The sequence below is a fragment of the Hypanus sabinus genome, chromosome 19 (genome assembly GCF_030144855.1).
Source record: "Hypanus sabinus isolate sHypSab1 chromosome 19, sHypSab1.hap1, whole genome shotgun sequence".
NCBI lineage: Eukaryota > Metazoa > Chordata > Chondrichthyes > Myliobatiformes > Dasyatidae > Hypanus > Hypanus sabinus.
The window spans coordinates 23,305,276-23,323,906 of record NC_082724.1 but is presented as its reverse complement, the minus strand read 5'-3'; the positions used below and the strand labels follow the sequence as shown (position 1 = coordinate 23,323,906).

Here is an 18,631-nt window from a genome sequence, read left to right as displayed (position 1 = left end):
GATTGAATGTATCCAGAAAAACTACAATAATCTACTGCCTGAATGTTCAGAAATCCCAGTGATTTAGCAGCTGGCTCATCTGCACTCACAATGACAACATCAGGTCTCCAGTTCTTCCCTTCTCTATAAACTCACCTGGTTGTTTCCTGTGTCCCTACAAACTTGCTAAGTACATGGAAATACACTACTAAAGAAATGAATTAAGTAAGTGTTGGATTATTATTTGGACGTTTGATTGCATAGCGGGGGAAGAGTTTGCAAACGGAGCAAATAGGGACAGTTGGGATATTCTGTGTGCCGCAGTTACCTAGGAGATGTTGGATTATGCAAAATCAGGCTCTTGGCAAGGGCCAATAAAAAGAAATTAGGTTTAAGTGGCGCAGCCATTGTTTGGGTGGGCCAGTGTCAGAGTGAAGAGTTCAAGCTACAGCTCATGGAGGCTTCTGCAAGGAGAGGTGAAGGCTGTAGCTAGATTTTTTTGTTTAAATTTTTTTTCTTCCTTATTGCAGTTAGAGCAGTGGGAATACCAGGCAGGGTAGTGGAATGCTCCTCTTGTGGAATGAGGGGAAAGCAGGGAGATATCCAGTGTCCCTGATTACTACACCTGCAAGAATTGCATCCAGCTGCAGCTTTTTTCAGATAGTGTTAAGGAATTGAAGCTGCAACTGGATGAACTCTGGATCATTATGGAGGCTGAGGGGGCTGATTGACAGGCAATATAGGAAGGTAGTTACACCCAAGATGCAGGACTCACGTAACTGGGTGACTGTCTGGAGGGGAAAGGGGATAGGCAGCCACTGCAGATTAAGCCTGTGGCCATTCCCCTCAAAAACAGGTATATCACTTTGAATACTGTCAGTGGGGGTGGGAAGAGGGGAAGTGACTTAGCAGAGGAACCTCACAGTGGTCAGGTCTCTGGCACTGAGTCTGGCTCTGTGGTGCAGAGAAGAAGCCAGCTGTACTGATAAGGGATTCACTAGTTAAGGAAACAGGAAGGAGGGCTTCTGGACAAGAACAAGATTCCTGGATGTTGCCTTCCAGATGCCGGTGTTAGGGTCAGGGATCGAATCACAGCATTCTTAAGGGGGAAAGGGGGAAGATGAACAGCTAGAGATGTAGTCCAGTCAATACTAATGACATGGGTAAGAAGGTCGACAAAATCCTGCAAAGTGATTATAATCCAGGGTTATGATCTTAGGATTGCTAGCCATGCCATGTGCTAGTGAGGCCAGAAGTAGGAAGTTCATACAGTTTAACATGTGACCAAGGAGATGGTGCAGGAGGAAGGACTTCAGATTTTTGGGTAATTGGGCGTCCAGGAAGGTGGGATCTGTACAGAAGGGTCAGTTTACACCTGCACTGGAGGGGAACTAATATCCTTGCGGGAAGATTTGCTGGTGCTACACTGGGGGGGCGGGGACAAATTTTAAAGTAGATGTTCAGCCTATACACAAAGTAAGGAATCAAAAGATTGAGCATGGTGGGACTAATGTTCTGAGTTGTGTATACTTCAGTGAAAAGAGGGCACTGTAGGGCATGAATCAGCACGTGGAATTATGACTTTGTAGCCATCTGTGAGACTTGGTTGCAAGAGGGACAGGACTGGCAGCTCAATGTTCCAGGTTTCCATTGTTATAAGCGTGAGAGAGCTGGAGAGATTAAAGGGGAAAAGGTGGTATTATTAGTCAGGGAAAATGTCACAGCAGTGCTCAGACAGAATAGACTGGAGAGCTCGTTTAGTGAGGCTTTATGGGTAGAGTTAAAGAATAAGAAAGGTATGACCACATTAATAGGATTATATTATAGACCACCCAACAGCCCTCACGATTTAGAGGAGCAAATTTGCAGAGAGATTGCAGAGTGTTGTGATAGTAGATGACTTTAACTTTCCAGATACTGACTGGGATTCCCATGCTGTAAAAGGACTTGATGGGATAGATTTTATCACAAGTGCTCAGTAAAGTTTCCTTATTAATCAGTATGTAGAAGTCCCAACAAGAGAGTATGCGATCCTTGATCTGCTATTAGGGAATGAGGCAGGGCAGGTAACAGAAGCTGGTGTTGGGGAATGTTTTGCATCTAGCGATCATAATACAATTAGTTTCAAAATAATTATGGAGAAGGATAGTTCTGGTTCTTCAGCTGAGATTCTAAATTGGAGAAATCCAATTTTGATGATATCCGAGAAGATCTGGCAAGTGTACAAGGGGCAAGTTGTTTTCTGGCAAAGGTGTACTTGGTTAGTGGGAGGCCTTCAAAAGTGCGACTTTGAGAGTACATAGGTTTGTGTGTTCCTGTCAGAATAAAAGGGAAAGATAACAAGTATGGGAACCTTGTTTTTCTTGAGATATTGAGGTTCTGATAAGAAAATGGAGGAAGTGCAATGCAGGTATAGGCAGGAAGAAGCAAATGAGGTAATTGACTATAAGAAATACAAGAAAACACTTGAGAAGGTATTCAGGATGGCTAAAAGAAGGCATAAGGTTGCTCCAGCAGACAAGGCAAAAGATAATCCAAGGGCTTCTACAAATATATTCAGAGCAAAGGGATAGCAAGGGTCATAAGTAGTCCTCTGGAAGATCAGAGTGGTCATCTATGCGTGGAGACATAAGAGATGGGGAAGATCTTAAATGAAATTTTTGCATCTATATTTACTCAGGAGATGGACGAGAGAGGCGAAACAGGGGTGAGGCCATGGGCCGTAAATAGATTACAGAGGAGGTGTTTGCTGTCTTGAGGCAAATTAAGGTGGATAAATCCTCAGGGCTTGACTTGGACCCTGTGGGAGGCATGTGCAGAAATTGCATGGGCCTAGTCAGTTGATATTTAAAATGTATTTAATTATGGGTAAGGTGGCAAAGGATTGGAGGATAGCTAATGTTGTTCCATTGTTTAAGGAAAGCCCTAAGAATAAGCCAGGAAATTATAGGCCACAATGCCTAACATTAGCAGTGGGCAAGTTATTGGAAAGTATTCTAAGGGACCAGGTATACAAGCATTTGGAGAGACAGTGACTGATTAGGGATAGGCAACATGGCTTTATGCATGGTAGGTCATGTATAGCCAATTTTAGTGTTTTTCAAGGAAGTTACCAGGAAAGTTAATGAAAGCATGACAATGGATGTTGGACGGTAAGGCCTTTGAGAAGGTCCCACATGGAAGGTTGGTCAAGAAGGTTCAGTCACTTGGCATTCAAGGTTAGACACTGGCTTCAAGGGTGAAGACAGAAAGTGGTAGTGGAGGGTTGTCTGTCTGACTGGAAGTCTGTGACCGGTGTAGTGCCACAGAGATCAGTGCTGAGTCCATTGTTGTTTTTCATCAATATTAACGATCTGGGCAATAATGTGATAAACTGGATCAGCAAATTTGCAGAGGACACCAAGATTGGATGTGTGGTGGACAGCAAGGAAGACTATCAAAGTTTCCAGCAGGAATTTAATGCAGCCAGCTGTGAGGGGTTGCACTTTGACAGGGGGAACCAGGGTAGGACTGACACAGTGAATGGTAGGGCACTAAACTGTGCAGCAGATCAGAGGGACCTGGGAATACAGATCTATAATTCCTTGAAAGTGACTTCACAGTTATAAAGGGTCATAAATAAAGCTTTTGGCACATAAGCCTTCATCAATCCAAGTATTGAGTACAGGAGCTGGGATTTTATGTTGAACATGTATAAGATGTTGGTGAAGCTTAACCTGGAATATTGAGTGTAGTTTTGGTGGCTGACCTACAGGAAGGACGTCAATAAGATTGAAAGATGCAGAGAAAATTTACAAGGATATTGCTGACCTTGAGGACCTGAGTTATAAGGAAAGGTTGAAGATGTAAGGACTTCATTCCCAAGAGTATAGAAGAACAAGGAGAGTTTTGATGGAAGTTCACAAAATTATGAAGGTATAGATAGAGTAAATAGAAGAAGGCTTTTTCCACTGAGCTTGGGTGAGACTTGAACTAGAAATTACTGGTTAAGGGTGAAAGGTGAATGGGAACTTCTTCACTCAGAGGGTGGGTGCAAGTGTGAAATGAGCTGCCAGGAGAAGTGGTGGATGCATATTCGATTTCAACATTAAAAGAAATTTGAGCATGTACTTGGATGGGAAGGGTACTATGGTCAAAGTGCAGATTGATGGGATTAGGCAGATTAATAGTCCAGCATGGACTAAATGGGCTGAAGGGCCTGTTTCTGTACTGTAAAATTCTATGACTATCTCCCAGTCTGACATCAAAGTCCCAAGCAAGCTGAATGAAGTGTATTAACATAGTTGCACTAATATTTTTTTCCTTCTTAAAAAGACATTGTCCCCTAACCTAAAACTGCATAACTTACCTGTAAGCTTTGTCAGTTAGTTTGTTATTGGAGTTGCTCCTTTTGATAGGTTCTTCCTGTAAAGAGTTATTGCCAAATTAGTTAAGCAATTCCTTTATTTATAAAGATGCAAACAGATGAATAATAGTGCATGGACTTTCATATTTAGTAAAAATATTGGAAAACTTTTACGAACTATTAAAATGTAGAGAAGAACATTTAATACAATTGCAAGTTTACAAATGAAGGTTTAAAACGAACTAGCTTAAAATAATGAAATAAAACAGAAAATGCTTTAAATATTCAGTGGGTCTGGGAGTAGCATCTGTGGAAGGAGGAACAGATGTCCTACTCGCATTTTCTGTTTTTATTTCAGATTTCCATATATTAGGCAGTTATTTTGCGTCCATTAGTTTAAAAACAAGTTTTATTAGCAGCTGAATAATGTACCATTTCTTGATATGGAACCTTTCAGCTTAAGATTATTGATTCAATCAATCGTTACCAGATGAAAATAATGCAGGGTAATGCAAAATTAAGTCAGCTTTAGAATTTATAAATCTGGCCTTTTTTGCATTTTTAATAAATTATTGTGTATCCCAGAAGACTAAGTGAGACATGGATCTATGATCTTCCACAGTGCAGGTCCTCAAGTCCTCGAAATATCCTTGTAAATTTTCTCTCCACTCTTTCAATCTTATTGATATCTTTCCTGTAGTTAGGTGACCATATGTACACACAATACCCCAGATTAGGCCTCATCAATGTCTTATACAACTTCAACATAACATCCCAACTCATGTATGCAATGCTCTGATTTATGAAGGCAATGAGCCAATCCTATCTACCTTTGACACTACTTTCATGGGAAATATGGATCCGTATTCACATCCCTTTGTTCTGCTGTACACCTCAGTGCCTACTATTCACTGTGTAAGTCCTACCCTGCTTTGATCTGCCAAAGTGCAACACCTCACACTGCTCTGCGTTAAATTCCATTTGCCATCTTCAGCCCAACTTTCCACCTGACCCAGATCACACTGCAAGCTTTGATAGCTCTCCTCGCTGTCCACTATGGCCCCAATTTTGCTGACACCTGCAAATTTGCTGATTTAGGTTACCACAGGGACACAGGAATTCAGGGATAACAAAAATATGGGAGAATGGAAAGCAGAACAGTAGGGTGCAATGCAAGAGAACGTACCATTTGAATGTTGCAATCATTTCCTATTTACTTGCACATCTACATGATGAAAATAGAGAGTTAAATGAAAAACATGATAGGAAGTGAGCTGAAGTAATAAGTCTGCAAAAATCCATGATAGATGAGGGCTGGGGATGGAGTAATTCATGACAAAACTCACTACAGAATTGATATAGGAAATTCAGCAGTCAGTATTGAGGGAGGGGCTAAGATGAAGTAGAAGAATAGGCTATTAAGAGAGATATAGTCAAGGGAAAGGGGAAGAGACCACCAAGTGGCTGGAAGAATAATGTATTGACAATGTTCGTAGGATAGGTTGCAATCTATGCTTCTTGTGCTAATGAATGGGGCAGATCTGCAAGACTGTTACCTGCGAACAGAAAGAAACTGGCTAACTTGCCCATAGCATATGCTTTTCATTGGTGTGGTTGGGGGATGGTAGAAATCATGCGATACATTCTGCAGGATTTTATCTACTGTTAAACTTGATGCTTTGTGGGTTTGGGTTTGGGTACTTGATCCTCCACAATATTCCGCATGGGAATTTAAACTGAAGGTGGCAGTGTTTTTTTTACGAGGTCGAGTTGTGAACTTGACATCAACCCGGCAAGGATGGAGAGTGCGCTTGGGAGTGGTCTGTCACTGGATCGAACTCGGGAACCTCCGTTCTTGAGCCCGGTTCTAATCTTACAGCGCCACCAGCCGACCTAAGACTGTGCCATGTCTTAATTATCTAAAAAATGCATTTCAACTCAATGTCACTGAACAATTCACTACAGCATTAGTGCTGTCAACAGAGGCACCTTTCAATAGTTTTCAATTCATTAGCTGCTGTACTACTGACACCCTTATGACCCCTTAAGAAAGAATATTATTTTGTTTAGATAGAAAAATCCAAACTTTAGCATTTGCTGTCAAATTTAATCAGGGTGAACCAATCTTTAGAAGCAGAACCTTCTCAACATTTCTATAAATAAGCTGACAATCTTGCATTTTGAGAAAGATAATGCCACTTAGAAATTTTAAGCAAAACTTTGTTTTCATGAAATAGCTTGCAGAGAAGTTACTTGTTTGCCAAAAGCCAAGGTGCATCGAATAATTATAATTCTATTTCAATTCAGTCAACGTGGTCAGTGCAAACTAAAACTTAGTAACCCACAGTCGCAATAAAAGAATCTATACAAAGTTTATGAAGCTGAATAACACAATTGTAGAAAGCAATTTTTTACTAAATTATCCAAAATATACTGGCTTCGGTCGTTTATTCCCTTCTCCAATTAGCCAGAGAACAGGGACAAAGAAAGAAGTCTCACCTGTATTGATTTCATTACCAAAAAGGGAATTCTTATTTCTGAGCTAGGACAATGAGTAAAGCCAATCATGTCAACTTAAGAAATCAGAGGTGACATGTCTAATTTCCCCTGTTCCTGCCCTCTTCATAAAAATCTTAAGCTTGGTGATAGTGATGTTCCTAGCATCTTCCTGAGAAACACCCCAAGTTGGACTGGATTTCACATACAAAGGATTCATAAGATCACAAGACATAGGAGCAGAAGTAAGCCATTCAATGCATGGTGTCTTGTCTGCCATTCCATCATTGCTGATTTATTATTCTTATCAACCCCATTCTCCTGCCTTCTCCCCATAACTTTTGAATCCCTGATTAATCAAAAACCTATCAACATCCTGCTTAAAAAAAAATCCAATGATGTGGTTTGTACAGCTGTCTGCGACAATAAATTCCACAGATTCATCACCCTTTGGCTAAAGAAAATTTTTCTCATCTCTGTTCTAAATGGATGTCTCCCTATTGTGAGGCTGTGCATAGACTCTCTTACGATAGGAAACATCCTCTCCACATCCAGAACCTTCAATATTTGATAAGTTTCAATGACATCCACCCCTCATTCTTCTAAATTCCAGTCAGAGTTATCAAATGCTCCTCATATGTTAACCCTTTCATTCCTGGGATCATTCTCATGAACCTCCTCAGGACATTTCCCAACACTAACATTTCTTTCCTTAGGTAAGATGCTCAAAACTGCTCACAATATTCTAAGAATAGTCTGAGCAATGCCTTATAAAGCCTCAATATTACATCCTTGCTTTGGTATATGAGTCCTTTTGAAATGGTTGCTGAGAATGAATTTGCCTTCCTTACCACCGACTCAGTCTACAAGTTAACCTTTAGAGAATCCTGCACAAGGACTCCAAAGTCCCACTGCACCTCTGAGTTTTGAATTTTCTCCCCATTTAGAAAATAGTCTATGCCTTTATTCCTTCTGCCAAAGTGCAAGACCATATACTTTTCTACATTATTTTCCATCTGCCACTTATTTCCCTATTCCTCCAATCTGCCTAAGCCCTTCTGCAGACACCCTGCCACCTCAACATTACCTGCTCCTTCACGTATCTTAATATTGTCTGCAAACTTGACCATAAAGCCATCAATTCCTTCCACCAAATTACTGATGTACAACATGAAAAGAAGCAATCCCAATACTGACAGCCGTAGTACACATGTAGTTACTGACAGCCAACCAGAAAAGGCCCATTTATTCCCACTCTTTGCTTCCTGCCAAACAGCCAATCTTTTATCCATGCTAGTACCTTTCCTGTAATACCATGGGCTCTTATCTTGTTAAGCAGCCTCATGTGTCAAAGGACTTCTGAAAATCCAAATAAGCAACATCCACTAAATTTCCTTTATCTATCCTGCCTTTATTTCCTCAAAAAAAAATTCCAACAGATTTGTCAGGCAAGATTTCCCCTTTAGAAAACCATTTTGACTTGGCCTATCATGTGCCTCTAAATACCCTGAAACCTCATCCTTAATGATAGATTCCAACATCTTTCCAACCACTAAAGTCAGGCTAACTGGGTTATAATTTCTTTTCTTCTGCCCCCTCTCTTCTTAAAGAGTGAAGTGACATTTGCAATTTTCTAGTTCTCAGGAACCATTACAGAAAGTATTGATTCTTGAAAGATCATTACTAATGCCCTCACAATCTCTTCAGCCACCTCCTTCAGAAGCCCAGAGTGCAGTCCATCTAGTCCAGGTGACTTATCTATCTCAGGCTCTTCAGCTTCCCGAGTAGCTTTTGCATCCTCTTTTATATTATTGGCTAGCTTATCTTCATATTTCATCTTTTCTCCCTTTATAGATTATTTAATTGCATTCTGTTGGTTATTAAAAGCTTCCCAATTCTCTACCTTCCTACTGAAGTTTGCTATATCATATGCCCTGTCTTTTGCTTTCATGCTGTCTTTGACTTCCCTTGTCAGCTACTGTTGCCTCATTCTTCCTTTAGAATACTTCTTCATCTTCAGGCTGCATCTTTCCTGTGCCTTCTGAATTTCCACCATAAACACCAGCTGTTGTTCTGCCATCATCCCTGCTAGTGTCCCCTTCCAATTAACTTCTGGCATACTAGTGGTATCTTCCACAGTGAAGACAAATGCAAAATACTTATTCAGTTTATTTGCCATTTCCCTGTTCCACATTACTACCTCTACAGGAGTCCAATAACTTCTCTCTCCTCTCTTTTACACTTGAAATATCTGAAAAAACGTTTGGTATCCTCTTTAATATTACTGGCTAGCTTTCCTTCATATTTCATCTTTTTCTTCTTTATGACTTTCTCTTTAAGTTGCCTTCTGTTTTTTTGAAAAAGCTTCCTAATCCTCAAACTTCCCACTAATTTTTGCTCTATTATATTCTCTATCTGCAGCTGCATCATCCTGCCTTTAGAATACTACTTATTTTGAATATATCTATCCTGCGCTTTCCGAATTGCTTCCAGAAACTCCAGCCATTCCTGCTCTGCTGCCATCCCTGCTAACGTCCCTTTCCAATCAATTTTATCTTCTCCTTAAACTGCAAGATGAATTCTATATTATGATCATTGTCTCCTAAGGGCTCCTTTACCTTAAACTTCCAAAACAAACCTGGGTCATTATATAAAATCCAATTCAGAATTGCCATTCCCCCATGGGGCTCAACCACAAGCTGCTCTAAAATGCCGTCTCATAGACTTTCTACAAATTCCCTGTCTTGGGATCTAGCACCAACTGTATTTTCCCAATCTACCTGCACACTGAAATCCCCCCAAACTGTTGTAATATTGCAACACACATAAAATGCTGGAGGAACTCAGCAGGCCAGGCAGCATCTATGGAAAAGAGTAAACAGTTGACGTTTTAGATTGAGACCCTTCATCAGGACTGGAAAAAAAGATAAGAAGCTTAAGCAAGAAGGTGTGTGTTAAGCAAGAAGGGAAGAGGATGAAGGTAGGTGATAGGTGAAACTGGTGTGGGGGGGGAAGGGTGAAGTAAAGGGCTAGGAAACTGATAGGTTAAAGAAATAAAGGGCTAGAGAAGGAGGATCTGATAGGAGAGGGTAGAAGACCATGGAAGAAAAGGAAGGGGAGCAGCACCAGAGGGAGGTGATTGGCAAGGAAGGAGAGGAGGTGAGAGAGGGAAATGGGAATGGGAATGGTGAAGGGTTGAGTGGAGGGCTTTTACTGGAAGTTTCTAGCATCTGTAGGTTTTCTCATCTTTGTACTACTATTGTAACATTGCCCAATCTCCCACTGTAATTTGTGGTCCATATCCTGGCTACTGTTTGGAGGCTTGTTCCCATCTGGGTTTTTTACCTTTGCAGTTTTTTAACTCTATCCATATCTTCCGAACCTATGTAACCTTTTTCCAAAAGGAATTGGTTTCATTTTTTTTAAACCAATAGAGCCACCCTAACCCCTCTGCCTACCAGCCTGTCTTTCAGTATGTGCATTCTTTGATAAGCTCCCAACTTTGATCTTCTTTCAGCTACAACTCAGAGATGATACCCAGAACATCATACCAGCTAACCTTTCACTGTGCCACAAGATCATCTACTTTATTCTGTATACTGCATGCATTCAAATAGAACACCTTCAGTCCTGCATTCATCACCCTTTTAGATTTTGTCCCTGTTACACTTTTAACTCATTCCACTGACTGCAATTTTGCCCTATTATCTGCCTATCCTTCCTTACAGCCTGACTATACACTGCATCTAATTGTACATCAACTGCCCCATTCTCAGCTCTATCACGTCAGTTCTTATCACCCTGCCAAATCAGTTCAAACCCTCCCCAACAACTCTAGAAAATCTGCCCACAAGGCTTACTCACCCTCAGGTTCCGGTATAACCCTTCTTTTTTCCACAGGTTATACCTTCCCCAAAAGAGATCCTAATAATCTGGAAATCCAAAACCCAGGCCCCTGCACCAATTCTTCAGCCATGTATCCATCTTCCAAATGATCTTATTCCAACCCTCACCGGCACAAGAATCCAGGGATTACTACCCTGGAAGTGCTGCTTTTCAACTTTCTACATAAATCCCTATATTCTCTCTGCAGGATCTCCTTCCTTTTCCTACCTATGTTGTTGGCACCAATATGTACTACGACTTTTGGCTGTTCACTCTCCCCCTTTAAAATGCTGTGGACCTGAACCAAGGCATCCCTGACCCTGGCACCTTGCAGGCAACATACCATCCAGACATCTCTTTCATGTACACAGAACGTGCTTTCTGCTCCTCTAACAATGGAATCCCCTATCAGCATTACACTCCTCTTCTCCCCTCTTCAGTTCTGAGGTACAAAGCCATACTGAATGGCAGGCACCTGGTCAATGTGGCTTCACTCAGTAGGTCATTCCCACACCCCTCCCAACAGTATCCAAAGTAATATACTTATTGAGGGGAAAGGCCACAGGGGTGCTCTGCACTGGCTGCCTATTCCCTTTCCCCCTCCTGACAGTCACCCAGGTAGCTGCCTCCTGCAACTTAGGAATGACTACCTCACCGTAGCTCCTATCACTGCTTCATTTTCCCGTATAAGCTGAATGTCATCCAACTTGCAGCTCATACAAGGAATGTACCACTACCACCATAAAAAAAAAACTTACTGGAAACTTTCTTCCTTACTTAGAACCTCTGCCTGTTCTTGCCCAAGTCTATAATTCAAGCCAATAATTTCACTGTTTTCATGTTGCATAAAGATCATACTTAATATTACAAACTTTCAAATCACAAATACGGTGTTTTTGTTTTAAAAGAAAAAGATTATTTCAATCTTACACATAATGGATTAACAAAATATCCAACAAATTCCCATCTCTGTTTTGGATATATTGGAAAGAGGCTTAAAAGGCAAGTTCATTACCTTCTTCAAAACGGACAGTCCTTGCTTTTCTACAGGTCGGGTAGATAGAGAAATTTTTGCTTGTAATGCTGGCACCACTGGTGAAGGTAGTCGCTCTGTTGGCAACTCTTTTGAAGTCTGCTTTTTCTTAGGTCTTTGATCAGGGGCATTCTTTTCCAATAACTGCAGCAACTCCATTTGCCTTTTCATTTTTTTTTCTTCCCTCTCCACTTGCAAACCTTTGGGGTATCGTTGTGAAGCAGGGATATACTTTTTAGTTGTTTTGTTTGTATTCCATTCTGGGCGTTTCTCATCTTTTCCCTTCTTTGTTCTTGCAGACTGATTGTATAAATCATCAGAATGTAAACAATTCTCTTTTCCAGTTACAATCATCTTTTCAATTGTTTTTGACTTCTTTCCTGCGTGCTTCTTGTTGAATTCATTATGTTCTGTGGCTGCATCTGATGTAGTGATTCCTTGACCTTGGTCTGCAATTCGTATGTTGTGTATATCACACTCAACTTTTCCACTCAACTCAAGCGCCTCTGAAAAACAGATTCATCCAGCTAGCATTTGAACAGAACTTCCTATATATGTATATGAAATTATACTGTGAAAAATAGTACAAAGGACATCATTATGATTGATGCTAAGAAAGGCTTTGACTTGAAGGAATGATCAATACTACAATTTAATAGTTAACTAGGCCAGTCTTTTTATACAAGAAATGAAATATATATCCTAAATAATTGATCTGCTGGATGAGTAATTTGGTGCATCAAGCGATGTGTTATTCTCAAGAAACAGCCATTTTTACAACCTTGTTCTTTGGTCTGGCACAGTAATGTAGTTAGCTAGAGACCTGGGCTCAATCTTGACCTTGGGTGCTGTCTGAGTGCAGTTTGCACATTTTTCCTTTGAAGGCCAATTAGCCACTGTAACTTTATATATATATATATATATATATATATATATATATATATATATATATATATAGCGACCCACTTCCCAACGCACTCGAACTGGCTTACAAAGTGGTGCGTACCGGCTTTGAGGCCGGTCCCAAAGAGGGCGCCAAGCCTGCTTCACCAACAAGGGGAAAAGCCCGCACGCAGGACGGGACTGTGAGTACTACAGTATTCCCGACCGGGAGGGCAGGATCAGGAAGACTTTAAAGCGAGGCCGCGAAGTTTGAATAAATCTCTTTTTGCAACTGCAGCTCACCGACTCCGTGTCATTATTTCAGCGCTGCGTGTAACACACTGCTACAATTGGTGATCCCGATGGCCCAAACGATATTTGGGCCAAAGATAAATGACGCTGCATCTGTTCATGCAGTTTCGTTAAAACTGCCAAGCTTCTGGACACTGCGACCTCACCTATGGTTCCAGCAAGCAGAAGCCCAATTCCACATTCGGCAGATAACCTCGGATACCACACGTTACTACTATGTGGTGAGCTCCCTCCACCAGGAAACAGCAGCCCAGGTTCATACAGTCGCCCCCAGCGGATGGCAAATACACAGAATTCAAAGCCTTGCTCACAAGGACTTTCGGACTCTCACGGCGTGAGCGAGCTGCCCGCTTACTGCACCTGGATGGTTTGGGGGACAGGCCACCGTCGGCTTTGATGAACGAGATGCTCTCCCTGGCCGGAGGTCACAAGCCCTGCCTCATGTTTGAGCAAGCATTCCTGGAGCAGCTGCCTGAGGACATACGCCTGCTGCTGTCCGACGCGGATTTCAGTGACCCCCGGAAGGTGGTGGCTCGGGCGGACGTGCTGTGGAAAGCCAAGAAGGAGAGTGGGGCGCCCGTCGCACAGATCACCAGGCCACACTCCCAGCAGCAAACCAGACCAGGCCCGGCTGCAGAGCCCACTAACCCCAGAGGCAGGGGTAAGGAGACCAACGAACAATGGTGCTTCTACCACCAGCGGTGGGGTGCAGATGCCCGCCGCTGTAGCCCTCCCTGCAAGTTCCTGGGAAATGCCAGGGGCAGACGCCACCGATGGCTACGGCGGCTGGCCATTGGGATAGCCTCCTGTATGTCTGGGATAAGCGGTCGGGAAGCCGCTTTTTGGTCGACACTGGAGCCGAGATCAGCGTCTTACCTCCGATGAGTTACGACACCCGCAACAAGGCACTGGGTCCCACCCTGAGGGCTGCGAACAGCAGCACAGTAAGGACCTACTGTGCAGCTACAGTTCGGCTCCAGCCGGTTCACATGGGACTTCACACTGGCCGCCGTAGCCCAACCGCTCCTGGGAGCGGATTTTTTGCGAGCTCACAGCCTACTGGTCAACCTGCCAAGGAAGCGACTGGTCCACGCCGCGACCTTTTAAATGTTCTCCCTGGGTGAAGCCCAGTTGCCAGCCCCACACCTAGACTCCATCACGCTGTCTGACAACGACTTCACCAGAGTCCTGGCGGATTTCCTATTGGTTCTGGCACCGCAGTTCACGGCAGCCATGCCCAGACACGGCGTATAACACCACATCTCGACACAAGGACCACCCTTCCACGCCCGTGCTCGAAGGCTTCCCCCTGACAAGCTCCGACTGGCGAAGGAAGAGTTCAAGGGGATGGAGGAATTGGGGATCATATGGCAGTCCGACAGCCCATGGGTCTCCCCCCTGCACATGGTGCTCAAAGCAACAGGGGGCTGGAGACCATGCAGCGACTACCGCAGGCTGAATGAGGCTACAACACCGGACCACTACCCTGTGCCGCACATTCAGGACTTTGCAGCAAACCTGCACGGCGCACGAATCTTCTCCAAGGTAGACCTCGTCCGGGGATACCATCAAATCCCGATGCACCCCGACGACATCCTCAAAACGGCACTCATCACCCCTTTCGGCCTTTTCGAGTTTCTCCGCATGCCATTTGGCCTAAAGAATGCCGCACAGATGTTTCAGCGGTTAATGGACGCGGTGGGACACGACCTGGACTTCGCTTTCATCTATTTGGATGACATCCTCATAGCCAGCAGCCGTCATCAGGAGCATCTGTCCCACCTCTGTCAACTTTACGCCCGACTGAGTTAATACGGCCTGACAATCAACCCGGCCAAATGCCAGTTCGGGCTCAACAACATCGTCTTCCTGGGCCACAGGATTACTAAAGACAGGGCAACCCCTCTGCCCGCTAAGGTAGACACGGTCCATCATTTCCGCCGACCCAACACAATCAAAGGCCTTCAGGAATTCGTGGGTATGGTGAATTTCTACCACCGCTTCCTCCCTTCAGCTGCCCAAATCATGCGCCCCCTGTTCGCCCTGATATCGGGTAAGGTCAAGGTTACCTGGGACGAGGAGTCCGCCGCCACTTTCATTAAAACCAAAGAAGCCTTAGCAAATGCCGCGATGCTAGTGCACCACAGAACGGACGTCCCTACCGCCCTCACAGTGGACGCATCTAACATGGCAGTTGGTGTGGTGCTGGAACAACTCATCGAGGGTCGCTGGCAACCCCTGGCGTTTTTCAGCAAACACCTACGACCACCCAAGCTCAAATACAGTGCTTTTGACCGGGAACCGTTGGCACTATACCTGGCAATCCAGCATTTCAGGTACTTCTTAGAAGGTAGGCCTTTCACTGCGTTCACGGATCACAAACCTCTTACCTTTGCGTTCATGAAAGCATTCGACCCCTGGTCATCCCGCCAGCAGCGACATCTGTCCTACATCTCCGAATACACGACAGATGTCCGGCATGTCTCGAGAAAGGACAATGTCGTGGCGGACGCCCTCTCCTGCCCTAACATTCAAGCCCTGTCCCAGGGGATAGACTATGAAGCACTGGCAGAGGCGCAGCAGGCAGACGAGGAGATCCCTAGTTACAGGACTGCAGTCTCCGGTTTGCAGTTCCAGGACTTCCCCGTAGGCCCAGGTGAGAGGACCCTACTCTGTGACGTCACCACCAACCAACCCCACCCTGTTGTCCCGGCAGCCTGGTGGCAGCATGTTTTCAGCTCCATTCGCAACTTAGCACTCCCCTCCATCAGGACAACCGTCCGGATGGTGGCCAACAGGTTTGTTTGGCATGGACTCCGCAAACAGGTCAGTGAATGGGCCAAAACGTGCATGCACTGCCAAACAGCCAAGGTGCAGCGGCACACCAAAGCTCTGCCACAGCAGTTCCACCCCACCCACCGGCGTTTCGACCGCATTCATGTGGATATCGTGGGCCCCCGCCAGTGTTGCGAGGAGCGCGGCACCTCCTGACTATTGTGGACCGGTTCACAAGATGGCCAGAGGCGGTCCCGCTCGCCGACACCACCTCCGAATCTTGCACTGATTGCCACCTGGGTATCTCGCTTTGGTGTACTGGCCCACATTACCTCCGACAGAGGCGCCCAGTTCACCTCCAGCTTGTGGTCAGCAATGGCCAGCCTTTTGGGGACACAGCTGCACCACACAACTGCTTACCACCCACAGTCGAACGGACTGGTGGAGCGTTTCCACCGTCACCTGACGTCGGCTCTCATGGCCCGCCTCAAGGGGCCTAACTGGGTGGACGAGCTTCCCTGGGTCCTGCTCGGAATCCGCACGGCACCCAAAGGAGATCTGCACGCCTTGTCCACTGAGTTGGTGTACGGCGCACCCCTGGTCGTCCCAGGAGAGTTCATACCAGCCCAAAGGGGGCAAGAGGAAGAACCCGCAGCAGTCCTGGGCAGACTACGTGAGAGGCTTGGTAACCTGGCCCCCATACTCACTTCACAGCATGGGCAGAACTCGACCTGCGTACCCAAAGACCTGCAAAACTGTAAGTTCGTTTTTGTACGACGGGGCGGACACCGGGCACCGCTACAGCTGCCCTACGAGGAGCCGTTTACAGTGATCAGAAACAATGGGTCCACATTCATGCTGGACATTGGGGGGGGAAGAGGAAGTTTTCATGGTGGACTGACTCAAACTGGCCCATGTGGACTTAGCTAGGCTGGTCGAGATTCCGGCATCGCGGCGCAGAGGCAGACCTCCCAAACAGAGTCCGACCCAGACTGTGGACATTGGGGAGTGTTTCGACGGTTCTGGGGGTGGGGGTTATGTGGCGACCCACTTCCCAGCGCACTCGAACCGGCTCACAAAGTGGCGCGCTCCGACTTTGAGGCCGGTCCCAAAGAGGGCGCTAAGCCTGCTTCACCAGCAAGGGGAAAAGCCCGCGCGCGGGACAAGACTGTGAATATGCACCCCGCCCCGCCCTACAGCATTCCCGCCCCCGGGGGAGGGCAGGATCAGGAAGGCTTTAAAGCGAGGCCACGAAGTTTGAATAAATCTCTTTTTGCAACTGCAGCTCACCGACTCCGTGTAGTTATTTCAGCGCTGCTTGTAGCACACCGCTACATATACACACACACACACACACACACACACACACAGAGCAATTTTGAGGTTCTTATAGGGGCGGAAATTTGTGGTTGTTTATGTTAGTGTGGTCTTGTTGGGCTGAAGGGTCTGTTTGTCTGCAAGTCTCCATGACTTTGCTATCTAAGTACCTATCAAATAACCATTGTTCTATGTATTTCTCACAGAGAAATTTCAGAGATATTAGGTAAACGATGTTATTGCTTTGTTTTTTGCTAAACAAAAGTACTGACCAGTCTGGATTCCCCTGTCCTTTCGAGAAGACCTCTCAGTTACCAAGGTTTGTCTCAGTTCCTCACTAGCAGCTTCAGAATCAAGATTACTAGGTGCTGCACAGGAGCTCACATCACATGCAGTGCCTATCAATTAAAAATAAGAATGCTAACCAAAAGGAAAATTAAATAATGGAAGCAATATTTAATAAATTTTAGTGACAGCAGAACCACCATAAATTGCAATCAGTCAAATAGTTACTTGCCTTCCACATTCTTCTGCAGATTTGAAATGTCATGTCCTTTGCGCACTAAGTCTTTAATGCGCTGTTCCTGTTTCTGTCTTTTTGCTTCTTCTTGTGCCTTCTGCATACTTTCATAGAGCAAATTGGTTTTAAGGTTGTGAAGCTCCTAAAATATTAAAGGCAATTTAGAGTCCAGATAATAATTTTCTGTATTAACTAAAGCAAAGTACTACAGATATCAAAAATTTGAAATTAAATTTAGTGGAAGCATTCCAATTTCAGTAGATAAGGGCCATGGAATAATGGAAGGCCATCAGTTTGATTATATTAACAATATTGTTTCTTGAAAATGTTGCTTAACCCGTTGAGTATTTCTACCATTTCTTCAAATTTAAAGACATTGCAAATAATGAATTATGAAATATATGCATTTAAGTAGAAACTTATAATTAACCAGGTGTTCAATAAATAAAATGGGCAAAATTTCACTAAACTGATACATTTAGAAATTGTATCAACTTTACAATCAAATTTACAATAGATAGGATTTGAACTTGGATGTTGAAAATGTAAACTCAAGCATGGTTGATAATATGAAAAAAAATCTCAAGCAATACATCTATGTGAATGCATGAACTGACATTTTAACTTTGGTGCATCACAAATACAGAATCAAGGAGCACCATAGACCACAAGGCTACGCATTTGTGCCTAGGTTATTTGTATTTTGAGACTCCTTTTTTCTCCAGTGCCAGTCTGGAAAAGGTCAGGACAGAGTGAAATGTATGTTTCAAGCATCAAGTGGTTGGTCATCACAACTGTTGAATTGTTTTTAAAGTTCGGTCATCTTTGTTTTATTTTAGAAAAATACTTCAGCCATACTGGATATGGAAAATTACCCTAAGCCAATAACTCACTAATGCAATCTGTCAATATGCCTCAAGAGGAGATGTTGACAGAGTATTAGATCTTTCTTTACACAGAAAACCCAAAATAAACCTTAGTTCTGCAACTTATTCAAAATTCAGCACAACACCCTCTCTGAACATATTCCATTTAGGTTACATACCCATGTTATGAATTGGGGTTAGAATACAAGACATCTGACATT

General features: G+C 43.9%; 1 protein-coding gene across 3 annotated transcripts in view; it reads right to left on the bottom strand.

The window, feature by feature from the left end:
- Positions 1 to 18,631, bottom strand: part of ccdc66 (coiled-coil domain containing 66) — a 79,520-nt gene that overhangs the window by 5,340 nt on the left and 55,549 nt on the right. For all 3 annotated transcript variants that reach the window (XM_059944164.1, XM_059944165.1, XM_059944166.1), the window contains 4 exons: positions 17,542 to 17,686; positions 17,297 to 17,422; positions 11,721 to 12,244; positions 4,328 to 4,383 (listed from right to left, as the gene is read on the bottom strand). In XM_059944164.1, the coding sequence (XP_059800147.1) occupies positions 4,328 to 4,383; positions 11,721 to 12,244; positions 17,297 to 17,422; positions 17,542 to 17,686 (851 nt within the window). The remainder of the gene's footprint in view (positions 1 to 4,327; positions 4,384 to 11,720; positions 12,245 to 17,296; positions 17,423 to 17,541; positions 17,687 to 18,631) is intronic.